Source organism: Terrapene carolina, unplaced genomic scaffold, assembly GCF_002925995.2.
Source record: "Terrapene carolina triunguis isolate 2854851 unplaced genomic scaffold, T_m_triunguis-2.0 Scaffold120, whole genome shotgun sequence".
NCBI classification, from domain to species: Eukaryota; Metazoa; Chordata; order Testudines; family Emydidae; genus Terrapene; species Terrapene triunguis.
The window spans coordinates 9,896,274-9,921,139 of NW_020664471.1; the positions used below are offsets into that span (position 1 = coordinate 9,896,274).

General features: G+C 44.5%; 2 protein-coding genes across 3 annotated transcripts in view; one reads left to right on the top strand and one right to left on the bottom strand.

Moving 5' to 3' along the window:
- The window catches only part of RHOQ (ras homolog family member Q), a 33,136-nt gene extending 9,985 nt beyond the window's left edge, over positions 1-23,151 (top strand). The window contains exons 3-5 of one of the 2 annotated variants that reach the window (XM_024210694.1): positions 18,732-18,896; positions 22,238-22,333; positions 22,975-23,151. In XM_024210694.1, the coding sequence (XP_024066462.1) occupies positions 18,732-18,896; positions 22,238-22,333; positions 22,975-23,130 (417 nt within the window). In that variant the 3' untranslated portion in view covers positions 23,131-23,151. The remainder of the gene's footprint in view (positions 1-18,731; positions 18,897-22,237; positions 22,334-22,974) is intronic. The other variant, XM_024210695.1, reaches the window with a different exon arrangement.
- Positions 23,148-24,866, bottom strand: part of PIGF (phosphatidylinositol glycan anchor biosynthesis class F) — a 45,233-nt gene continuing 43,514 nt past the window's right edge. Inside the window, exon 6 of the mRNA XM_024210693.2 lies at positions 23,148-23,662. Coding sequence (XP_024066461.1) covers positions 23,549-23,662 — 114 coding nt within the window. The 3' untranslated portion in view covers positions 23,148-23,548. The remainder of the gene's footprint in view (positions 23,663-24,866) is intronic.

A 24,866-nucleotide genomic window follows, 5' to 3' on the forward strand; every position in this document is an offset into this window, starting at 1 on the left:
CTGCTGGCCACCTCTCTAGCCATTATCTGATGATCCAGTTCAGCCATCTTTTCTCTTTTCACCATGGTACTGACTTGATAACGCAACACATCTTTTCTGGCTAGTTACAGGTATGTGTGTTGAGATATGGCTTTCCTCCCTTACAGCCCATTTACTCTTAGTTGGCCCTGAAATGACGTCTTGGGTCAAATGCAGCCCTGGAGCATGCAAGTGCAAATCCATCGAACACTGGGCCCATAACAGTTAACAGCTTGCATCTCAATTACTGTAAAACTTGAAAAAACTGACTATTTTAGTAGATAAAAAATAAATTATAGCAATTATCACTTCTCCCTTTCTAGTTAGGCTAGTTGCAGCTGGGAAGTTACGTGCCCACTGTTGGGTGCCCACTGCCCCATGTGTATTTCAGCACCTCAGTCTGTGTAGAGCCCAGGACATGCTCCCTTGAGCGGTTGGTGTGTGCATGGGGATGACGTCCCTAGCCAGAACGTATGGAGCTCTCCAGCAGCAACTAGCCTGTGGAAATGGGTGTGTGCAGATGACATTAAAATGAAAATGTGCCTAATATGCTGTGTGCAATTTAAGCCTTACAGTATCTACAGGGCAACAGACTAATGTCAAACATAATTTTGTTAATTCTTTTATCAGGCTGAGAATTATAGGGAAGAGTTGTTAATGAAAACCAGATTTCCTCAGTAACAGTAAAGGGAACACTTAAAAACTACAAGTTGATTTTTAAAAATGCTTTTTGAAGAATAATTCTTGTGCAGCGCTTTCCATTTAATCATTTCAAAATGATTCATAAACATCAATTAAACAAGTTTCCCAGCACCCTTGTGAGGTAGAGAAGTATCACTATCTCTAGTATATAGATGTGGGAAAACTGAGGATCAGAGATACTAACGCCTACATTTTCAAAAGTGCCTATTCAACTTGGGTGGTAAATTTGAGACACCTAAAGCATTTCCCACCCCCCAGTTTATGCTAAGAGGTAACAGTTTCTTTTGAAAATCAGGCCCTGGGTACCTTAAATTGGGTACCAAAATGTAATGGATGCTTTTGGAAGCTACAGAGTGATTTGACCAAAGTCACAAAGTCAGTGGCAGAGCTTAGTAAAGACCTCAGAGCCAATTAACCCAGTGTGAGAGGCCCTTCTGTAAAATCTCTAACACTAAAGAATACAGATGAAATGTTTGAAACATATTTCTGGAATCTCTGCTGATTGAGAAACCCTACTACTAAACAGACTATTTCACACTGACTATACAGTCAAGTAAAAAATCCACATTTTAGATTAATAGTAACTAGGTGTCCTTGAATTTGAGACCAACATCCATATGAACTCCATTCTTTATTATGACATGTAGGTTTTTGTGACACCTATCTAATACTCTGTGCACCTCTCATAAATTAAAAAGACAATATTGAAAACAAACAGTAATTATTGATCTGCCAATACAACATTTCCACCTGTTTGTTTTTTTGTTTTTCTGCATTGATTTTAACTTGTCACATCTGCACTCATTCGATAAAGGAAAATATCAAATAGAGGGGCCAATCTCATCCCTCTTTCCTCTTTGAGTTAAGGGTGATTTAATTAAGTCTAGAAATTCTGATAGAGATTATACCAAACTTTGAGAATTTCAGGCAGGTTTGTAATTGACTCTCCTGATCTGAATCTCTGCTTACTTTGGTTCTAAAATAACAAGGGACCCATTTTCTGGAGCCAACTTTGAACCCCAGCTTAAACCTAATCTGGACCTGAATACATCTTTTTCAGTTTGTCTACTTTCCATAGTTAAATACCTTAGATCACATTACTTGTCTTCTTAGTATCTATATTAGGGGCTAACCCAAAACTATTTGATGTTAACAGGAGTCTTTCCATTGACTTCTATGGCCTTTCCATCAGGTCCTATATCAAGAGCACACTAACAAAATGACGGTCAATTTAATTTGACAAAATATTAATTTCCAATCCTAAACATTCAAAAATCATGAGTCAGTTCCACCCCTCCCCCAATCCATGACACTTTTGGGAAAAAAATCCACTCTGAAGTTCTTTTCATTTGTCTTCTGATTTGAGTCTTTTGGGTTAATGTTTTCAAGTTTTTCTCCACACCCATAAGGGCTAGAAACTCACCTTCGCCTTTAAATTAAAGCTGTGATTCTTATGTAATCACAGGCCCAGCTGCTGGGGCTTTAAGAAAAACACTAGGTTTCATGAGACTCGCAATAAAAATCACAGGAGTTAGCAACACATATGAATATTACCATTCCTAGAATACATGCTTTTGAACAGAGCCTCAAGACTTATTTTTTCTAACTTAAAAAACCAAACCCACCATCACCGCTTCTTTTTATAATCTTCTTGAGAAACTGGAAAGAATGGGAGAGCAGTAAAAAGAAAAGTCCATTTCATATTAGTTTGGAATTGAATAACCTGTTTATGAAAAATGCTTTTGAATACCAAAGTAACACTTATAAAAGAGTTATGGAAAGATTGTCATTTGACACATGTAGCTACTACAGTAATAATTCTTCTTTAATGTTCTATACTGCATCATTCTGTGGCAGTAAATGCAGTAATTCTTCTTGCAATAGCCAGCACTTGGTGGTTTGCATATAACAAAACACTATTTATCCTCCAGAGCAAAGGCACATTTATCAGCATCATAGGTGAACATAGTGCTTTATAGACAAAACAAAGACAGAATCCTGCCTCAAGCAGCTTGCAATCTAAATTAGACATAGCAAGGGCCAGAGATAAGAGTGAATGCTGAGTGATCATCAGTGTTGCTGAGTGTTAAGTATGCATCTTGCTAGTTCCTCTTGGGTATTGCTTTTCATTGAAATTTGGATACAATGTCTGGAGTGAATGCTTGGGTGGAGCTCAGAGGTGACACAGGCTGCCTTTATTAGTAATTTAACGCAGAGGTAGAGACTGTGCATAAACAGTGAGAGGTTTGCTAACAGAATAGTGGAGACCCGGGGTAGGATTTTCAGATGTACTCAATGTTAAGCTACCCTGTTTCCCCGAAAATAAGACAGTGTCTTATATTAATTTTTGCTCCCAAAGATGCGCTAGGTCTTATTTTCAGGGGAGGTCTTATTTTTCCTGGAGCTTCGGGGCCTTATATTCCGGGGTGGCCTTATTATCGGGGAGGTCTTATTTTCGGGGGGATGCCTTATATTACAGCGAGAGGCAAAACTGGAAGTAGGTCTTATTTTCGGGGGATGTCTCACTTTCGGGGAAACAGGGTAGTTCTGCTTCCACTGAAGTCCATGAACTCTTGAAAGTAGGCTGATGCTGAACACTCTTGAGAAACCACACCCCCCAGCACATTGTGCAGAAGAATTCCAGAAAACACATCCACTTTAATTCGTGAAAGTTTTTCATAGTGATGTATTCTAAAATGTGCATGAGGTGACATCAGTGCTTCAGAGGTGCCAGGGCCCTGGCACCTCTGAGCTTGCTGCATCAGTTCTGAATGTAAAAAAATTGCTTGCTCCCCGGCACGTCTTTCATTACAAATAAAACACTGGGTGGCACTGGTCTCTTACAACTTTAGTGCCATTCTAGATCTGCTGATGCGCAACAATGACAGGAATTAATCGTAAGGAGTCTGTATAAAGACTTAGGTCCATTTACCTTATAAGAACTGTTTTTAAATTACTTAGTGTTGGAACAATCACTTTTGTCTTTATTTGTAATAGGTCCTTTCCCTGTGAAGGTCTATTAGATCATTGAGTCCATTGTCCGGCATGTGTAGGATATAGTACCCAAACAGAGGATGTGTCCAATATTAGACAATACACTACCCCAACACACTTTTTTTTCCCCATTCCCTCTAGAAAAGGCTACTTGCCTCCAGGCCCTACTACAAATTGTAATGAGTGCTGGTACAGTAGAAGGAGTTGTCAGAGTTGTCTGCAGTGCACGCAATCTCCCAGGAGAAAACTGAGCTGAAAGTTAAATTTCTGACCATCCCGTTATTCTCAGAGTGTAGCATTTTTGCCATATTGTTGAACTACTGAGTGAATGTCAAGTATTTAAATTTAAGTCCAAGGGAGTAATGGTTGCTAGTGTGAGGTTCTTACAGGGGGATGTCTCAGAACTCAGTGGGATCCTATTGCTTTTCCTTTCTTGAAAAAAAAATCTTTGCTTGGTCGTTGAATGAATTTATCTATCATTAACCTAGAGTTGCCAATTTTGGTTGGATGTATTCCTAGAGGTTTCATCACATGACAGTCTTTCTTTAATTAAAGATTACTCTTTGATTCCTGGAGACTCCCGGACAATCCTGGAGGGTTGGCAACCCTGCATTGACCCTATGCATGCTCCCCCCTCCCCCAGCTTATCTCAGGTTGATGCCAGTGTTGTTAGAAAGGCTGCAGGCTCAAACATAACATGTGAACCACTGAGGCTAACAGCTTGTTTTAGGAAGCTGCAGACTAATTCACTCTGTGCTGGTGTAAATTGTCCCCCACCATCATAGTACTGGAGAGTCTTAGTATAGGTTTGACACTTAGAAGTAGTCCCACACATGAAGTACTTGCTTGGTGTTAGCCAGCCATGATGTAGAACATCTATAGAAGCATTAACCTGACCTCCTCTCTTAGCTGTCCACTTTAGGTTGAACAGTATCATTAAGAGTTGCTCCATCATTTCCAGCTCTCAAATAATATAGAGCTATTTGCAGGAGTCTCGATCCTCAAGTGGTGAATATGGCCATAGCTCCTCTGGGCCAGATCCTCATGGATTTCACTTTGGTCTTGCATTGTGTTGCAGGCTACAACACAACATTAAAAAAAAAAATCTGTCACTGTGGATTTCTATGATTCTGTTGTTAGTGACTGTCTATAATTAACACTGGTGGAAATACATGCCATATAAGTGACATTCACATGAAATTGTATATTAAGGACCAAATCCCGAGTCCAGCACCAGTCAGGCTGGGCAGAAGTAATCCTCCCTCATGCTCTGACAGCAGTGCTGTAGATGCTCTATGAAAGCTGCTTCACACCAAAGTAGACTTTGGTGGCCCTTCTGTGTCTCCCCACATGAGGAAGGACTGGAAAATCCATGCAGGAACAGAATGTCTGGCTCCCTCCACCCCCACTGAGAAGGAAGCTCAGGCAGAGTGGAGGTCTATGCCATTCAGAGAGGGCAAGCCTCCACCCCAGCATCCATTTCTCCTTCTTGCCCAGGAGAGTCACACCAGTTTCACTGCCAGGGGGACCTCCTCTGTAGTCAGGAAGGTGGCTGGACTTGACCCGAAGGCTTAAATTTACCTCCCGCAACAATCTTTCATTCTATTCACAGTCCAAATAAACAAGGTTTGTTCTGGGGACTATCATGAGGGTTGGGAATAGAATCCACTTCTGAACATGAGGGTTAGGGTAGGGGCAGTTCTGCAAACCACTCTAACAACGTATAGACTGGTATAGCAGCTATGACCCTTGCCTTTGTGGAGATGTGTGGCTACTGGGGCTGCATAATGGTGAATGCAGGGAGCAGCCCCCATCCCTGCAGCCCATCCCAGTTCTTTTTGTGGTGAGCCATGCACAGCAGCTGCAGAGGTCAGCCACACCCCATATAGAGGAGAAAAGTGTTCCTGGGTTCCTGATTCATGGCCATCCCACCCACTCATATGCTATGCAGCACCATGGCTCTTCCACTGCATTGGGGAGTCTTCTGTTGTCACTGGTGGTGGTGGTGGGTAAGTTTCACCCAATGTGATTATTATAAATGCCATTGGTCTCTTCCAGTTGTTAAATACATTGAAACTAAGCTTAACGGGCTTCTGTATAAAGGACAAATATCCAGCTGGAAAAAGCAGCTACTCAGGCATGTAAGCAATCCCACTCTTACAAATGCTTCAGAATAAAATTGTATCGAAAATCATAATTCAACTAGGCTTTTTCAATGTATAATTCATACCTGCTCTGAACAATTCTGCTCATCCCAGTTTGGAGGTGGATTTGGGTATACTTATTTCCTTCTATAATACAGTAAGAGAGCACTTCTCTTGTGCTCTCAGTGTCTTTGCCATAAATTAAAAATACATGACTGCCATAAATTGGCAGCCTCTCGCCTTCCCCGTGAATCTAATATTAACAGACCACAATCTGGGCAAACAGATCACTTGCTCCATAAACGCAACCAGAAACCTGTGAAAATAGATGGGATTTGCTGTGTGCTCTTTTCCCCAAACACTTGTCGTGGGTCAACAGAACTTGTTTTGCATGTATAGAAAATAAAGTTTGAAGAGTTCAGGAAGTAGGAAAACTAAATGCAGCAGCCAGCACAATGGGGCCATGTGCCAATTTGGTGCCTCTGAACACGGCTATAATAGGAATAACACAGGCTATCATCAGGGCAAATTCTGCTTTCATTTAGGGCCAGATTGGGACCTGCCTAGTTAGTTCAACATTTGGCTGCTCTCCCTCTGGCAGTGCCTCCTGTGGCAGCTTCTCCCCAATCCACACAGGTGGGTGCAGGAGTACGTAGAGCCAAGGCTGAACAAGATCAAATGAGCCTATGCACCTGGTCAAGTAATTTGTGCTAGGTATAGAGCTATCACAGACTACTTCCCCCTCCTCTCCAGAGCAAGTGGGGAACTAGAAACCAGATTGTGACTGGCTGAAACACAGTCTTGTTCACACTGATCCTTGTTCAGGGTTTGTAGCAAAACTGCAATTTAGCCCTTAATTCTGGGTAACTAGGTTTGAAGCCAGTGGAACTATCCTGGTGTAACTCAGAGTCCAATTTAGCTGTCAGGTGTGCACAACAGACACTAGAGATAGTACTGTCCACTTGCTTATTGTTGAACAGATCTAAAAATATCACACCAGCCCTTTTTAAATGGAAATACTCTTATCCAGGAAGAAAACTATCGGTGGTGTAATCTTTCCTTAACTCTTCAAGGATAGCTTTGAAACGAACTCTGAAATGATAAAAGTAAAGCAAAGTGACTCAGACCAAGTGAGGATTTATAAACCGTCATTACCATGTACTACTAGAGAAATGGATTATAATTTAGATTTGTAGCAGGGACTTCTCTTCAGAAGCCAGCTCTTGTAAGTGTGCGTGCTTCACTGATACCCTTTGAGCAGCAGTAACAGTTACCCTTCACTGGATGAAGGTTGGATTCCTCCAGCAGCTTTGCCTGATATCTATTTTTGGTTTGCCTTCTAAAAATAGATGGTTCTGATTGAGAGCCTCCTCTTATGATTGCTGTTATAAGCCATGAAAGCAACAGATGATTACTAACAGATCACAAAACCAGAGTTGTCAAGTTGAAATTTTTTCCACAGTGATGCAAGTTTTACGCTCTTAGAAAACTTCTATTCCACATTTTACATATTCCCATGGTATAAGAAATAGTCAAAGTAGACCCTGCATTAATGTTATATAATATATGATAGGAGATATTAGATTCCTCCCCTAGACTGCAATACAGTCAGGCCTCGATTTACACTGTGGTTATGTTCTTTAAAAAACACCATGCAAATAGAAATCATGTAAAAAGATACCATGGGTCTATGGGAAATAAGGTTTTAGGTTCTAGGCTCACAAAATGACTTCCCGAATTTACACAATACAGTACTACAGGTTTTATTAAATTTTTTTAATGAAATTTAAACTTACTACAGTACAGGTACTAACCTTTACTGATGTTGAGGATGAACTTGATACAGTATCAGCGTTATCATCATATTGTTGAAGTCAGAACTCTGCGTGTTCATCTGGGAAGTCCGGGGAGTGTGGAGCAGTGGGGTGGGCCCTGACTTCAGGTGAGTGGGCAATGACGGGGGAGGGGAAGCAGGAAGGATCAGGGCCGCCTCCAGCTGGCCCTGCGAGGGGCCATGGACACTCTGGCAAGGGGTTGGAGCGCGGGGGCTTGCACCACTCCGCCCACCCCCCCAGTGCTCCTGCCAGAAAGTGGGGTCGGGGACTTGCCCCACTCTGCCTGGTGTTCCTGCCAGGGAGTGGGGTTGGGGCGCGGAGGCTGGCCCGCTCCCCAGCAGGAGCGCCGGGCAGGCGGAGTGGGGCAAGTCCCCCTGCCCCAGTCCTGCTCCCTGGCAGGAGCGCTGGGTGGGGCAAGCCCCTGGGGCTGGGAGGCCCCTGGCTGGAGTTTCTGTGGCCCCCGGCAAGGCTGGCTGGAGGGGGTGAGGGGAGGCACCCCATCCCTCCTGCCCCATCCTTCCTGCCTTCCCTCCCCCACCCCCATCATTGCTCACCCACCAACCTGAAGTTGGGGCCCGCCCAAGTGTTGGGTCCCGGCTATGCCACTGATTTGTGCATCTTGGTGACGGCACTGCACCGTGTAAAAGTGAATCCCTACCGTGTACAAAAATAAAGGGTTATAATTAATTGACCGTGCGTAACTGAAACTCCAAAAATACTCGTGTAAATTCAGGCCTGACTGTATAGGGGAAGTGTAAGGGTGCGCACTCACCTCTCCTGAGCGCCTCCTGTCAGGTGAGTGCAAACCTGCTCGCGCTCTCTCTCTGCTCATGGCGCCCCCTGTTGGCAGCTGCCCTCGTCATATGGATCATCAGTGGCGCAGCCTTCCAGCTAAGTCATACATATCCCAAACACATGCAGGAACCCCTTCTGGGGTAAAAGGGTCAACAGGGCCTTTCCCTGTGCCCTTGGTAATGTCTGCAGCCCTGTCTCTGGGCTCAGTTCTCAGCCCCTTCTGGGCTTGCTTAAAGTCCATGTTTGTCTTGGTATAGCACACTCCCCCCGGGGCTTCCTCTCTGGAGACTCTTTAAGTCCTGCCCTTCACTTGGGCTCTAAATAAGCCTAATCCCCTTCTTGGGGTTTAGGCCACTCCCCCAGTGGCCAGTGGGGGGGGGAGAAGGGGGAGGATCTAGCTCCACCCACTACTCTGGGTCCTAACCCAGGGACCCTACAAATAGCAGCCACATGCTGCTTTCTTTAATAATTACGACTGCTATTCCCTGGGCCGCTTCCCATGTAGCCCCTTTCTCCTCGCCCTTACCTCAGGGCTGAAGTTCTTCCTGCTCAGGCCCAGCAGCGCCTTTTAACTGAGCCTGCTGTGCTCTGATTGGCTGCTTCCCTGTGACCTGTCTAGGCAGGCCTGGAGGACCCACCTTTACTGCTCCTTTTCTGAGGTGGGGTATGGTAGGACTGCAAGACCTCCAGCAGGGGTACTCAAAGGGCCTGGTACACCCTGTCACAGGAAGGTATTAGCTTTTTATTTTCAGTGCCAAAAGAGATGCAGTAGATTGGATTAAGCCATAATCGCTATTAGGCCTGTGCCTAGGGCCCTAGTTCCTGGAGTCATGTGATTACATCAGAATGTCAGCTTTCATTTAAAGTAAAGTTTCTAGCCCTCATCGTTGTGAAGAAAAGCTTGAAAAAGGGACCTAAATATAACCAGCTCAGTGACATCTGAGTCTGCAGACAGCCTGAGACAATAGCTCTGAGAGGTGTGAACTACTCCATGCATCTCAGTGGAGGTGTTAAGTTCAAGACTGCTAAAGCAGAGCAATCTGCATGGGACATGAGGAGATGAGTGCAGCAGGCCAGACTCACCTGCTAAGCAGATAAACCCTGGTTGTTGGGGAAAAGTACTGGGGGATGGGGCTTCCGGGGACTGCTGCTAACACCTCTTCTGGTCACAAAGGGGGAAGGACCTCTGATGGCACGCCTGAGGAGAAGTGGGCATTGTTCCCTTGCCTCTTTGGAAGGAGAGTGGGGCCCATTGCCACCACCACTCCAAGTTGAGGGCTGGGGCCATGGCACAGGGGGAGCCATAGGGGCCCAATGTCTTGGTGTGCCTCAGGCCCCAGATTCTCAGTCCAGCCATGTAGCAGGTACTAGGAAACACAATTTACTGCAGTCTTAGAGGGCTGTTCAGAGGTCCAGGGCTGTTAGAGGTTTTAATTTGTTTAATAAAAAAACTTCCATTAAGTATAACATGATGTTAAAGAAAATGTGTACTTCTATTGCTCCTTTCTTCAAAGGACCTCCGAGCATTTCACAAACCCTGATGCATTAAGCCTTACAACCCTCCCTGAGGCATCCTAATTTTACAGGTGGACAAATTGAGGTACAGAGTAGATAGTAACTTGCTCCAAGTTGCACAGCGAGTTGGTGACAGAAGTGGAACAGAACTTGCATTTCCTGACTCTGTCCTCTTGTTTTAACCCACAGAGCACCCGTCCCATCTCACATCTGTCGAGTCAGGCAAAATCTCAATTTAAAATCAACTTTACACAGTGTTAACAGAACTCCCCTGAAATCAAGCAATACAGTCTATGATTAGTCTGAGCTGACACTTGAAATATACTACTCTGCTGCAGAATTACAAGCCAATCCCTCACATTAAAAGCTTTTGGATGATAAAGGGAAGGGCAAGCTGTAGACTGGAGAAATAATCAAGTTTTGGATGAGTTAAAACAAATCCATCCAAAATGTGAATGCAGCGACACTGTGCTTCAGTGCTCCACCACAGGGGGGCACACAATGTCAGATGTGCAGGTAGAGTAATTGCCAGCTACCATAAAGGAAAGGAGACCAGACCAAAAGAAGAGCTACCCCATACAGCAGCAGAGAAAATGAACTACTTCAAGTAATGGTCCCTATTGTATTCCACTGTGGGCTTACACATGCGCCCGGAGTCAAAGAATTTGAAAGTCGTGTCCATTGGTCTGCGCATGTGCCCTGGATCACCTCATGCCTCTGACTGAAGTGATAAAGGGCGGGGTGGACCGACCACGTCTTCAGTTCCTTCTCACCCCACATGGGTTGGGTCAGAATCTTTAGCATCCTCAGGTCTGATGTCATTCTGCAAAACCATATTAATCCAGTTGCAAATAGTTCATAATTTTAATAGGATACGTCCCTGCTAGGTTGAGAGCTTATATGGGCAACTGCACGGCACAAGGAACGTGGCCATCTCGAGAGTCTAGAATGCATATCAATATACTGGAATTATGTGCAGTAAGAAAGTTATGTGAATCTTTTCTTCCATTCATCTGCTCTCACCATGTCCTGATACAGTCAGACAACTACAACTGTCTTCTACACCAAGAAGCAAGGGGGAGTGAGGTCTGCCTCCCTGTGTGCAGAGGCAGTCACACCAGTTCCAGAGACTGTCGGCAGTCAGATCACCCTATCTGCAGCCTACCTTCCAGGGACGCAGAATGTGCTCGAATACTTCTGCAGACACTTCACGACTGACCACAAGTGGGAAGCTCACAACACGGTGCTGCGTGACATTTTCACACAGTGGGGAACCCCAACCAGAGAGCTCTTCGCTTCCTAGGCCAACAAGAAGTGCACAACGTATTGCTCCAGAGGAGCCGTATATTACCACTCCCAGGGCAACGCTCTCCTTCTTTCCTGGCCAGACCAGTTCAACTTCCCTCCACTGCTGCTACTACCACAAGTTCTATGCAAAATATGGCAGGACAGGGCAACAATCATCCTGATCTTCCCTTTGTGGCCCAGACAGTTCTGGTTCCCCAACCTCCTGTGCATGTCACCTTTGCCGTTGATTACCCTCCCAATATTTCCTGAGCTCTTGGTCCAGTGCAACAGCAGCATCAAACACCCCAAGTCCATGACCGCTCTACCTCGGGGTGTGGTATTTGGATGGGCGGCATCCCTAGAACGTGCATGCTCCTCCGCTGTATGAGGCAGCCTCTCTAATAGCAGAAAGGACTCAACTAGAAAATGTTACCTAGCTAAAGGAAAACGCTTCTCATCCTGGGCACAACAAAGAGGAGTTCTACCAGAAACTACAGCTATCCTTGAAGACATCGGGTCTATCCCTCTGGCCCTTTGCGAGTCCACTTAGTGACAGTCAGTGCATTCCCTCCACCTTCTCAGGGCTACTCCATCTTCACACACCCACTAACCAATTGATTCTGGTATAAGACTCAGCTGCTGATGCCTCCTTTGGGAGGGTGGTTCTCCGCTCAACCCTACCATCCTCATCCTTGCACCCTCCTCCTACTTAGGTACTGTTTGTCAATCACCCACAGTAGAATACAGTAGAGACCATCACTCAAAGAAGAAGTTACTTATCTATAACTGCAGTTTCTTCAAGATATGTGGTCTTTGCCTGATTCTACTACCTGCCTGCCTTCCCTTCTGCTTTGGATATTCTCTGATTGGCAGTGGAGAAGGAATTGCAGAGGTGGTTGGTCCGTCCCACCCTTTATCACCTTGGTCGTAGGCATGAGCCGAGCCAGGGCACATGCGTGGACCAACAGGGGAAGGGATAGCTCAGTGGTTTGAGCATTGGCCTGCTAAACCCAGGGTTGTGAGTTCAGTCCTTGAGGGGGCCACTTAGGGATCTGGGGCAAAATCAGTACTTGGTCCTGCTAGTGAAGGTAGGGGGCTGGACTCGATGACCTTTCGGGGTCCCTTCCAGTTCTATGATAAGTATATCTCCATATACACCTCTACCCCGATATAAGGCGACCCAATATAACACGAATTCGGCTATAACATGGTAAAGTAGTGCTCTGGGGGGCTGCGCACTCCAGCAGCTCAAAGCAAGTTTGATGTAGCGCAGTTTCACCTATAACATGGTATGATTTTTTTGGCTCCCGAGGACAGCGTTATATCGGGGTAGAGGTGTATATAGACACTACTTTCAAATTCTCCAACTCCGGAGGCACAGGGTGTGCATGCGTAATTCCACAGTGGAATACAAATAGGGACCACGCATCTCAAAGAACCTCCAGTTACAGGTAAATAACCTCCTCTTTCCTGCAATGCATTTAAAAACAACTGCAGGGGTATTTTGAATAAAGAACTATGCATACACAAATCTGTCAGCATCAATAAACATGTCTATAGTTGAGTTGCTGAGACAGACTATTAGCAACAGTTCCTTATATCGTTGTCTTTTTATTCCTTTCACTTCCTATTGACAGCCACTTTCTTTGGTTACCAGAGTGACACCCAGCAAGTGATGGTCAGTGTCTTCCTGCAATTAACAACATAAAATACTTTGTACTAATCTAGTGTCTTCCACTGGAGGCGTTCAAAGCACTTTGCAGACATTAAACAAATAGGATGCAATGGTATTGGCTTAGTTAAAATAATTATTATTCTTATTTTCTTATCCTGTTTCTCCATTTGTATTTGGCTGCTTTGGCAGATGACAAATAGTTTTTTTTTTATTATTATTATTGTTTTGTTTTTTGGGTTTGTTTTTTTTTTAAGCTCATAATACAACTCTCTCCACTTTGAATGTTAGGCAATTGTATTGCACCATGTTGGTCCTTGGTCACCTTCTTTCTCCTCATATCTTTGTTTCTTAAAATATTCCAGTCAAATTCTTCAAATGTTTTTAATGCCTAAATCTAGCCACTGCCTCCCCCAAATTAGAATGAAAGTTTAATTGAGAGAGTGTGAGTGCATGCACTCAAACTGGAATTTATGTTGACTTCTGACTAGTATAGTTAGATTTTGCCATTGCACTTAATTTTGGAATAAAGTTAATTTCTCTCCTATACACTGATGAATTCAAGTAATAAAAATATACTGTGGCACACTGATTTTTTCCATGTTTCTCAAATGGTCAGTGTTTAGACTGACAGTATTTCTAGCTGATCCCATGGAATTCAGCCATTATTTAGGCCCGAATACAGGAATTTTCTCCCCCAGATTTCCCATCGTTGCTGACATGGGTTTAGCTCAGTCGGTGCTAGCAAAGTTGGGGATCATAGTGTAGATGGGAACCTGGCTGCTGACAACAGTTTAAGCACCATGTCATCTTACCTTGCTTAGAGCTGGTCTAATTGACATAGTGTTGAAACTGGTGGAAGCAGCTGGCCATCTGTTTCCATTTGGGCTACCCATGTTGCTAATACTGGTGGAGCTGAACCAGTGTTAGCAACAGTGGGATATTTTTGAAGAATTTCCATAGCATAGACAAGGCTCTAATATGAGAGACATGACAACATTATGACTGTTTCAAGTGGAATATGGTGTGTGTGTATATATAGACTCAAATTCCCTGCTGATGTAAGTGGGCAGAACTCCATTGAAGTCAATGGAGCTGATACTATGTACTTTAGCAGGCAATTTGATTGTGATGCATAAAATATCCAAACAAATGGTATTTGTCTTTAGTTTAACACCTTAATTATACAGGATGGACTGAGACACGTAGGCCTCACTGTTGTAGAAGAAGCAGAGTATAAAGTTATATAAATAGATGCAGAGAGCAGAAAGGAGACGTTTGTCTGCATAGACACCAAAGGAACAGTAGTAGTGCTCATTTCTAAAACAACTGCTAGCCAGCTTTTCAGAAGGAATGCAAGGTACCAAGATGTATCTAACTGTAAAAGGAATAGTGTCTAAGACAAAAAAAAGTTAGTCTAAACTTTCATGCACACTGCAAGTTTTCCAACAAAGTATGCAAATGTAAGACAACTTTGCAACTGGAAAATAATTAGTGTTCATTGTCTGGAAGTAGATCTCTAGAATTTAGACTGATTGAGAGGCACTTTAAGGTCATTGAACTAATTTAATTTTTTTTTGAGTGATGGTGTGTGTTTATCATGCTAACAGCTAATGAAATATTTTATTGCCCTTTGTTTAAGACACATTCTCATGTGTTAATGTTATGTTGAGCTGGAGTAAAGTGACTTCTTGCTGACAGAAGAAGGTGACTGATTTGTAATTTAAAAAAAAATTTTTTTTACAGGTTTTCAGTAGTCCTGAATCTGAGAATGACTGACTAACCTCCTTAGCTGATTTTCTTATGTACTAGCTTGAAGATCCTACACTCCAGGGACCAGTCTAATTTGTAGTTGTGAAGTTTCTTTTTAGGATTTTTATCTCCACCCAGTAAATGTGGTTGCTTCCCTGAATAAGCTCTGACTGCATACAGTAGTAGAGGTAGAGAGGTAAAATGTATGCTTGTAAGGAGATGGGAGATTGTAAAAAGGGACATTAACTTCAGTTACATTTCTCCCTCAAAATTTTGTATCTACTAAAGTTACAAGTAAATTACTAGAACTGAAAGAAGTGTATTAGGAAGAATATTCACTATATTTTCATTTTGTTTAATCCCTACATTTGGCAACATTTTGGGCACAGTCAGTTTACATGCATGGAAATAGTGGGAGTTAGTTTCTCTTCTGCCCTTATAATCAAACATCAAGAGGGGAGAGAAATATCCCTTATACACCTTTCCACCCTCCCATCCTTATACATGAAAGTATATCAGGGCATTCTGTTTAAAATGGGCTCTATCAGAAACTGAAGGAGGTTTTACATAATTCATGGTAACAGTGCCTTTTTATTCTGTTCCTAGTAATTTCAAATATTTGGGGCTTGATTTTTCATAGACTGTGGCCTGAGATCTGCATCTATTTTTGTACATGTGCATGTTTTCTATTGCACATTCATTTACTGCAGTTGTGTACACAGTGGGAGGGATTGGCATGCTCACAAAGTCCCTGACTTGAAAATGCACATGTGTATATATGCTAGGGTTACCATATTTCCACAATCAAAAAAGAGGACACTGGGGGGGGGGGGAGGAGCCCCGCCCTAGCCCCGCCCCCGCCCCATCCACTCCCTCCCACTTCCCACCCCCTGACTGCCCCCCTCAAAATCCCCAACTCCCCGCTTCTTGTCCCCTGACTGCCCCCTGCTGAGAACCCCCCACCCTAACTGCCCCCCTAGGAACTTACCTGTCCCCTGACTGCCCCGACGCTTATCCACTCGCATGGGTGGCAGGGTTGTAGAAATTTTGGTGGGGGGGGGGATTGGGTGGGGGGGAGGTCCTGGGTGGGGGGAGGAAGTCTAGGGTGCAGGAGGGGTGCAGGGTGCAGGCTCTGGGATAGAGTTTGGGTGCTGGGTGCAGGCTCTGGGCTGGGGCAGGGGGTGGGTGTGTAGGAGGGGTGAGGAGTGCAGACTCTGGGATGGAGTTTGGGGGTGGGAGGTGGTGCAAAGGGAGGGGGTGCAGGCTTTGGGAGGGAGTTTGAGAGCAGGAGGGGGTGTGTGGGAAGGGGGAGGGGGTTTGGGAGTTTGGGGATAGGAGGGGTGCAAGGGTGAGGGCTGTGGGGCTGAGGATGAGGGGTTCATGATGCAGGAGGGGGATCAGGGCTGGGGCAGAGGAATAGGGGGTGGGGGGATGAGGGTTGGGTCTGAGGATGAGGGGTTCATGATGCAGGAGGGGGCTCAGGGCTGGGACAGAGGATTAGGGTGCGGGAGGATGAGGGTTGGGGCTGAGGGGTTCATGATACAGGAGGGGGCTCATGGATGGAGCAGAGGATTAGGGTGCAGGGGGATGAGGGTTGGGGCTGAGGGGGCTCATGGATGGAGCAGAGGATTAGGGTGCGGGGGGATGAGGGTTGGGGCTGGGGCTGAGGGGTTTGGGGCGTTGGAGAGGCTCAGGGCTAGGGTGGAAGGGCAGGGTAAGGGCAGCCTGTCTTGCCATTTGTGGATGGGGGGCACTAGGACCCAGGGGCAGCAGACAGCAGTTGCTGCAGGCTCTGGCAGTACAAGCAGGCATGGGAGAGGCAGGCGGGGGGGGGGACTCACGGGGGGGGGGGGATGCGTGGAGGGGGGGTGGCAGGTGGAGGGGCCGGGGACCCATCCAACACTCCTCCGCTCCCTGACTGCCCCCTGGGACTCCCCTTACCATGCTCATGTCCACGTGTAGGCAAAACACGCTGCAGGCAGCAGGGCGGAGCAGGGGAGGGCTCTGGCTGCTGGAGGCCAATGGGAGTGGCTCAATCCGGCCCAGCTGCCCAATCAGCAGCCGCACTCTGCATGGAAGGGAGGGAGGGGAGGGGAAAAATCCCGGACCTTTTAACCTTGTTACCAATTCCTCCCGGACGGCTATTTAGAGACGCAAAAGCCGGACATGTCCGGGGAAATACGGACGGATGGTAACCCTAATATATGCATTTAATACACACAATCCACCAAAAAAACAAAACAACCAACCAACCTTGACTTAATTCTGTTTCAAGTGATCAGAAAGCATAGCAACTCTAATTAATTATTATTATTTTATTTTATTTTATTTTATTGCAGTAGTGGTACAGCAGGGATGGGCAACTGGTATGCCAGGGCTGCATTGGCCCACCAACCAGGGGCATAGGAGAGGTTCGGGGTGTGGGCTCCGGCCCGGCGCAGCTTACCTTGAGCAGCTCTCATTACCTTGAGCAGCTTCCGTTCCCAGCCAATGGGAGCTTTGGTGGAGGTACCCGCAGGGGAGGGCAGCGAACACAGCCCTCTGTCCCCCCTTCCCCATGGGCTGCAGGGACGTGGTGCCGGCCGCTTCCAGGAGCAGTGTGGGGCCAGGGCAGGCAGGGAGCCTGCCTTAGTCCCGCAGTGCCACAGGGGTGGCAATCCCGCGGGCCACAGTTTGCCCGCCCCTGCCTTGGCTGTTCATTTCCAGACTTCTGAGGGAGACAGGGTTGGTAGAACTATTCTGTGGAAATTCACACATTCTCTGGGACTCCATTGACACGCTTTCAATTGTAACTATTTGCTAATTAAGTTTTTCATTTACAAGTAAATATGTACAGTCTGGCAGTTACGGTTGCCAGGGAAAAAACAATAGCTGAATTTCCCAAAGTGTAGGTAGTATTGAATTACATCAGGCTGTTTTTATTTAATGAATAAATCGGTCTAATATTTGTGGGATGTAATTCAGATGGGAATTTGTATCAAGAAGCTTGCAGCAGACTGGTTAGCCCTGCCTTGGTGCTCATTGTAGGGGAGAGGGGACCAAAATCCTTCCCTGTGCAATGTGGGCATAATGCCAGTCCTCAGTGCAAAGGCTCTGAGGCTAGTGATATACATTAAACTCTCTAAAATAGGAATGGCACCTTCATAGCCTGCTCTCTTCAATGCCATCCAGCAGAACAAGCCTAGTGTGCCTGTGCACCTTCCCAATATGGCCAAGTGGCTTTGATGCTGTGGCTCTAAAAAACTAACACCTGAGTGATTTGTCCATCCACCCTGAGAATTCCTTCAAAGGAGCATCAGTGTCTTTTGGGCGGTCTTTTCCTTGAGAAAATGTCAGTACTCTTCAATGCCAAATCTTCCCTGGTGGTTGGTGGGTGCACTGGGCTAAAGGAGAGTGTGGATAAAGGAGCTCTGATCCCACTCTGTCCCCCAGGACAGGATCATCAGTAATAGGACACAATTTCCTGCTGCCACTTTAAAATGCTAGGAGAGGGCTCAGGTACCATTCACACCTGAGATCCAAGAGGGAGTGGTTTCTTGGTTAGGTGGATAGTCAGAAGCAGCACTATGGATTTCTCTGATTTGCCTCACCCATTTTGTTTTGTACAGGCAGAATGGTTATGGAATCAGCATGTGTCTGCTTATTTCCCCTCAGCATGCCAGGGCAAAAGCTAGTTCTTAGGTTGCAGATAGGCAAAGAACGTTTAAAATGAGGCTTTAAAGAAGTTTAGCTTTCCATAATTATCATATTGCATAGATAACAGTGTAACTACTGGTAGCAACATGTCCAGGGTTTTCACGTGCTTTCATGTATATGTTTACATCCTGTGTGTGGATTTTAATCTAACAGCCACGTTAATTGATTGGGGGTACCACTAAAACAGCCAAGTAAACTGAGCCTGTTTAAATGAGTTTTCGATTTGAGATATTTGAGCACAGTCCCTGAATGTAACTGTTACAATGAACAAAATATGAGCTTCAGTTCAGGATTGCTGATGATAACATTTTTCTTCCTCAGGAAGACTACGATCGTCTGAGACCTTTATCTTATCCTATGACAGATGTCTTCCTTATCTGCTTCTCAGTGGTAAATCCAGCCTCATTTCAAAATGTGAAGGAGGAGTGGGTCCCAGAGCTAAAGGAATATGCACCTAATGTACCCTTTTTATTAGTAGGAACCCAGGTATGTCTGGTTTTATTTTGCTTGTTTTATTTAAATAATCCAGATCATCTAACGTGTGTGCTTTCTTTGGGCCCAAGGCCCCTGCAGCAGGATCCAAATAACTCCTTCTCTGACTTCAACTGGAAGAGTTAGACCTAGCCTACACCTATAACTTAGGTAGACCTAGCTACGTTACTCAGGGCTGTGAAATATTTCATGCCCTGAGCACTGTAGTTAAGACATAAGTACATGAGAATGGTCTGGCCCAGTTTGGCCAATGGTCCTCCTAGCCCAGTATCCTGTCTTTTGACAGTGGCTGGTATCAGATGCTCCAGAAGGAATGAACAGCACAGGGCAAGTATTGAGTGATTCATCCTGTTATCCAGTTCCAGCTTCTGGCAGTCAGAAGTTTGGGGATACCCAGAGCATCGGGTTGCGTCCCTGACGGTCTTGGCTAATAGCCACTGATGGACCTATCCCTCCATGAACTTATCTATCGTATATACTCGTTCATAAGTTGAATTTTTTTAGTAAAAAAGGGAAGCACCAGAGACGGGGGTTGGCTTATGAACGGGTATAGAGAGGGAGAGGTGGGACACAGCCCCTCCCCCCAACAGAGGGAGCAAGGAGAGGCAGCACAGCCAGCAGAGACAGAAGGGAAGAGGCGGGGCCAGAGTCTCTCCGCTTCTGGCCACGCTGCTCTCCCCCCAGCCTCCAAAGCAGCTGCCGCTCTGGGGCTGGCAGGCTGCAACCGTGCTGCTCAGTCCCGCCCCCCAGAGCAGGCTGTGGCCGTGTCGCTTGGGTGCCGGAGCACGCTGTGGCCGCGCTGCCCAGCCTGCCGGAGCAGCTCCAGCCAGGTCAGAGACATCCTCCCCTGGCCCTCCCCAGATAAGGTGGGAAGGGATGGGATGGGGAGAGTGTGGGGGTCCCAGGCTAGGGGTGGGGTCATGTGGGGGGTGGTCACAGGGGTTACTCCCCTGACTCCCAGCTCTTTCTCTCCCCTCCCCCCCCCAATTTCCGCACCAGTTGCTGTCCCGGCCTGTCAGGGTAAGAGGCTGGAGCGCCGGGACACTTTGTTTACTTAGCTTTACCTCCGTGCCTGCGGACACTCAAGGTAAACAAACCATCTCGGCCCACCGGCGGCTTATCCTGATGGTCTGGGAGCCAAAGTTTGCTGATCCCTGAATTATAGGGTCGGCTTATGAACTGGTTATAAACATTTTCCATTTTTACTTACCCACCCTGGGGGGTCAGCTTATAAATGAAATGGCTTATGATCCAGTATATACGGTAATTCTTTTTTGAACCCAGTTATACTTTTGACCTTCACAACTTCCCCTGGTAATGAGTTCCACAGGTTGACTGTGCATTGTGTGAAGTAGTAGTTCAGTTAGTAGTTTTGTTAGTTTAAACCTGCTGCCTGTTAATTTTATAGGGTGACCCCTGGTTTTTGTATTATGTGAAGGAATAAATAACACTTTTCTATTCACTTTTTTTTATCCACACCATTCATGATTTTATAGACCTCTATCATATCCCCCCTTAGTTGTCTCTTTTCCAAGCTGAACAGTCTTAGTATTTAACTTCTCTGCATATGGAAGATGTTCCATACCCTGAATCAGTTTTGTTGTCCTTCTGTCCTTTTTCCAATTCTAGTACTGTATATCTTTTTTGAGATGGGGCAACTAGAACTCCACCCAGTATTTGAGGTGTGGTTGTAGATTTATATAGTGGCATTATGCTATTTTCTTTCAGACCTTCCCTCTTGTTAGACAACCTAACCCCCAGTGTAGATGCAGGTAAGTTCAATGGAAAGATTCTCCCACTGACCTAGGTACTGCCTTTCAGAGAGGTGGATTAATTACGTCAATGATGTAGGAAGCATCTATACTATGCTGCTGTAGTGTAGACATGATCTTGCTCACATTCAGTAGTAGGAAAACAGGGTCACTTGTGTTCTAAGTATTCCTGAGTGAATAACTGATTCTTCAGTTTATTGGCCATACTGAAAAAAATTAAAACTACATTTTGGGTAGACCTAAAATGAATTTTTTTCTAAATTTTTGGTTAACTGAAGAGTCAAAGAAAATTATTGTTTCAAGGTCATACAAAATGTTTAGTTTGACATTTTAAAATCTTTAAAAAAATAAATCAAGTAAATTTCAAAACAAATTTGTTTAGATTTGTATACACCTCATTTAGAAAATGTCAAAACAAAATGTTTCAAATTTATGGGAATATTTTTAGGTCCCCCTCCCCCCCCCCAACTAAATCAATATGGTGAATTCCCCATGAATTTGCAAAATGTTTCCATCAACCTGCATCTGCATTTTTCAGTGAAAAGTTTTGGCCAAAAAATGTGCCACAGCTCCAGAGTTATCTTCATTCTATTAAAACAAAATGCATCATGTTACACAAGCAGTTGAGGCTGTTGAGCAGGGGTCTGGGTTTACAAGCATTACTCTTCCAGGTAACTCACTGAAATCAATAGGATTACTAGTCCCAGAATGCACTGCAGGTTTGGGCCCCACATTAGTAGCATAAGCCTGTGCCACAACTAATAGTCCTATCCAGTACCCATTGAAACAAATGGAGAGACGTCTCTTGATTTCAACGGACATTGGATTTATAGGGAACCAGGGCATAGGCAGTCTGGCTTAGCGGTCATGGCTGTGCTGGTGTCCACATATCAAGGATGGCCATGAGGCAGCAGTTAGAGAGCAAGGATCAGAGTAGTCACTAGACCTGGTATCAACAGGCAGGAGTCAGGCTCAGAGTCAGGCTGGGGTTGGAGGCCAGAGATCAGAAAACAAGGTGAGGTCTGGAGTCACAGCATGCCAGAAGTCTGCATGATTGTCTAGACAACTTCTTGGGGCACCCTCCAGGGTTAAATAGTGAGCAAGAACCAATCAGAAGGCCACAGGGTGCTGTCACTCTGGACCCTGTGGGCAGTACTTCCTGAAGTGCCTAATCGCCATAGTGCCCCTTGGATATGGCACTGCATGGCCTCTCAGTAGCAACATGGGACTGTCAGATGACCTAGGGTCCACAGTCCCAGGTTCTAGTCCCATGGATTGTGGTCTAAGCAGAAGCAGCTCAAGTTTCCCCAGTGTGTACTGGATTAATCCTGCCCCTCCTATGTTCATTGGTGATTCTGGAGTGTCACACTGAAGTTAAGGAAAAAGAGCTGAGAATAAATAACCCACCTACCCTTCCTTTGCATACTCCGGTATTGGGGACCTGATCTACATCTTCATGTGGTTTTTGGATCAGGCCCTAGAACTGAGGACGTTATGGCTCAATGATTTCTATTTGACATGTGTGTAATCATCATGCAATATTATTACCATCTTTCCGACTAGATTGATCTTCGTGATGATCCAAAAACTTTAGCAAGATTGAATGATCTGAAGGAGAAGCCTATATCTATGGAGCAGGGACAGAAGTTAGCAAAAGAGGTAAATCAGACACTCGGGGGGAAATAAACCTGCTCCTACCCAACTTATTCTTGATTGTATTCTTTTCTCCTTATGTGCTATTTTCATACTTATTTCACCAGTCTAGATAACCAGCTTTTTATAAAACCACTGCTAAGAAGCAGACTCACTTAGATGTTTCCCTTTTAATAACAGTGTAAATCTTTTCAATACAGAAGTCAATAATGATTGAGTCAGATAATTAATTCAAATGGGGGATGTACCTGTAGGCTGTTAATCATTACACAACAAACTTTTTTTAAAATGTCAGGAAGATGCTAGGCATTTTTATTTATAGCCCATTTTCAGAAACAAATCTACAAGTTGGCAACAGAATTTTTTTCTTCCTGTTCTTTAGCTGAAGCATTTAGGACTGTACAGTCAACCCAAAACAAGCTGCTTGTAACATGCTTTCTTCAGAAGCAGAACCTAAAGAAATTAATTCCAAAACTATCATCAAAAGACAAAGAAAAGGAATAATTTGCTTAACATATCGGGATGATTTTTCTCGGTCAAACAAGACTTTGGGGTGTTTCTATAAAAACAAAAAAACCTCAAGAGCTAACGAATAGATCTGAATATATACCTATGTAGCTAGTAAATTTTTTTTTTTTTTTTGACAGATAGGAGCCTGCTGCTATGTGGAGTGTTCAGCTTTAACACAGAAAGGACTGAAGACTGTTTTTGATGAAGCTATAATAGCCATTTTAACTCCAAAGAGAAACACAGTGAAAAAAAGAATAGGATCAAGATGCATAAACTGCTGTTTGATCACGTGAGATACATTTGACAATGGCCAGGCCTACTGTGAATTTCTATCAAACGTAAATGATACAGTTCATAAGTACACAGAACTTGTTATAGATCATAGAAGTTTGTAAGCTAAACTTAGGAATCTAACCTCTGAAATCAGTGAAATTCAGAGGAACAAAACCAAGCAAATCAACAAAACTCTAGTAAGAAGCAGCCACCACCTTTTACAAATACTTTATTTGGACTGGAAGATACAATCAGTCTCTCAGGGGTTAAAAAGGGTAGAGCCGGCAACAACAGCATATAAATAATGCCCTAAGTGGAGATGCTTGGCCCAAAAACACGTTGAAAATATTTCAATAGTCTCTTGTTGTGATCACATAAAAATTTCTGCCCAGTCTGTGTGGAATCTGCACAAAGAAATACCTTCTCTCTCTGCCCCAGTTATCTGCTTTTGTATGTAAGCTGCTTCCGATTCCAGTATATCCACAGAGGTGCAATAATGAGGCCAGCCACATAGCCAAAGGTAGCTCCGAGGGAACAGGAAATGGGCCATATCTGAGGGCAGAAAACATACAGTAAAAACAGAGAAACAAGGAAAATATTGTTTGAGCACAAGTTCAGTGTAATCGAAATACTGAAAGGCGGTACAACCTTTTTCTCTTTAAAGCTTGACGTGCTTTCCTAAAGAATGCGAAAAGTATAACAATCATACATGCATTTATCATGAACACTAAGTGTTGTACAGTTAACTAATATGCATTAAAATGTAACCAGCCTTTTGCCTACTGCAGGCTTAGTGTGATACTCACAAAAGCATCTGAGAAACTTAAGTATTTGTGTTACCTGAAGTTTGGGACAGATTTATTGAAAAAGTATTCTTCAATTTTTCTGCACCCCTTTTGAGACTTAAAAAAACAAAACCTGCATATTTTATAACATACACTTGTACCTTTTGCCTTCTTTCTCCCCATGGACCTTCTAAGCTGTTGGATAAGCGTGCAGAAAAGAATGAAGAATACCAAATGAGCCCTATACCAAGATGGGGACAGGGTTTGGTTGACTACACATACCAGCATGGACTTGAAAAGCAGGCAGGGGAATTTCATAGTTCCTTCCTACTGCTAGTCAAAGGGGAAGTATGGATGCTGACTGCACATTTTACACACAGTTCAGCAATCAAAAAGCAGGCCCCGTTAAATGCAGGCCCCACTGGGATTTACTGCTTAGAAATTCATTTCATTTCCTACTACAAGGACAGAATTGGCTCAATATGGTCAACTCATTCTCACACTGCCTCAGGTAATGGGGCAAGTACTAGAGTGGATTTTTTTTTTTTTTCCATATTTGAACCTGGGGGGAGAGGGAGAACTCAAAGAAGTATTTAAATTAAAGCCCTAATCTAGCCTAGGACGTGGTGGTTAGAGAGTAATTACCACCCAGTAACATCCCATCAAATGAAGAGCCTCACTATATTGGTGACAAAAGATAAATTTTAATTCCTATTGTTCTTATGATTCCTCCATCTTTTGCCAGGAAAACCCTTACTATGTCTGCAGAACAATTATCTCCATTTTGAGGCAAGTATGCAATGTACTATTCTTCTCCTGTCTTCAAGGTGGAGGAGAAAACTGGGCATCAGAAACTATCACTTTCTAGCTTTTCGCTCCAGGTCTTGGCTTGTGCTTCATGAGCAGCAAAGTGTGTGCTTGCTCTTTATGGTACTTATCTTCCTTCTGAAGTCAGCTTTTTCCTAGCTTTG